The 923-nt window shown below is 46.3% G+C and overlaps 1 protein-coding gene across 1 annotated transcript; it reads left to right on the top strand.

Moving 5' to 3' along the window:
* Window positions 1-6: 6 nt before the first annotated feature.
* On the top strand, window positions 7-874 carry LOC104820467 (zinc finger protein CONSTANS-LIKE 13-like). Its single transcript, XM_010550911.2, has 3 exons — window positions 7-199; window positions 347-588; window positions 672-874. The coding sequence occupies exons 1-3, from the start codon at window positions 50-52 to the stop codon at window positions 760-762; spliced, it is 483 nt and encodes a 160-aa protein (XP_010549213.2). The 5' UTR covers window positions 7-49; the 3' UTR covers window positions 763-874.
* Window positions 875-923: the final 49 nt, after the last annotated feature.

Below are 923 nucleotides of genomic sequence, written 5' to 3'. Positions count from 1 at the left end.
CTTGTTGATTCAGAATCGTCATGCCGCCTGTGGGAAACACGAGGTCGAAATGCTCCGGCAGTTTCGCGCTCTGGCGAAATCTGAGCCTCCTTGTCTCAAACACGAAGCTGTAGATACAGAGCTCGACGTCGGTCTCCAGTTTCTCGGTTCGGAAGCAGGGTATGATCCTGAAAACTTCAGTCCGTTCCCATCCTGGGAGGTGAGTATTGTCGTGTTTCTAAATCTGTTTGTTCATTCACATGAGGTTAGAACTTCTCTCTATTTCAATGTACCAACATGTAGCGTGACAGTGAAAACTTGAGGTGGTGAATGGGATTAAACGGGAATGATGGGATGTGTGAAGCAGGTGAATGGGATTAAATGGTCAGATTTAGAAGACGATGATGCCATTCCATACATTTCTTCGCCAAGAAACAGCATCTCAGAGGAGAAATGGAACTCTGCTGACAATGTTATAAGGAGGAGCCACTGTCCTGAAGAAACGGTGATGGTTCCAGTAGTGAGAAGGGCTCTGCCTCATCACGAGATCAATAGCCAGGAGAGGGACTCTGCTCTCTCACGATACAAAGAGAAGAAGAAAACGAGAAGGTATTCATTCACTCAGGGATGTCATGTTGGATATACTACGTCCGAATGTTTCAGCTGATGTACACATGCATACATACATGCAGGTATGAGAAGCACATCCGGTATGAGTCACGCAAGGTTCGGGCAGAGAGCAGGGCCCGAATCAGAGGGCGCTTTGCTAAGGCAGATCCATGAAGCATCCATCCACTGGTGCCTCTTCCTCTTCATGATTGAGAAATTTCAAAACAACTATTTGTTTGTTTTAAGACAATGAACGCTCTTACAAGTTACAACCTTTGTTTTTACTTTGCGGCAGAGCTTTGGGGGGAGAGGACAGAACAGGCGTACGGAATTTG

Source organism: Tarenaya hassleriana, unplaced genomic scaffold (assembly GCF_000463585.1).
Source record: "Tarenaya hassleriana unplaced genomic scaffold, ASM46358v1 Cleome3001, whole genome shotgun sequence".
Classification (NCBI taxonomy): domain Eukaryota; kingdom Viridiplantae; phylum Streptophyta; class Magnoliopsida; order Brassicales; family Cleomaceae; genus Tarenaya; species Tarenaya hassleriana.
The sequence above is the reverse complement of the archived record's forward strand: the minus strand, read 5'-3'. Positions and strand labels throughout refer to the sequence as shown.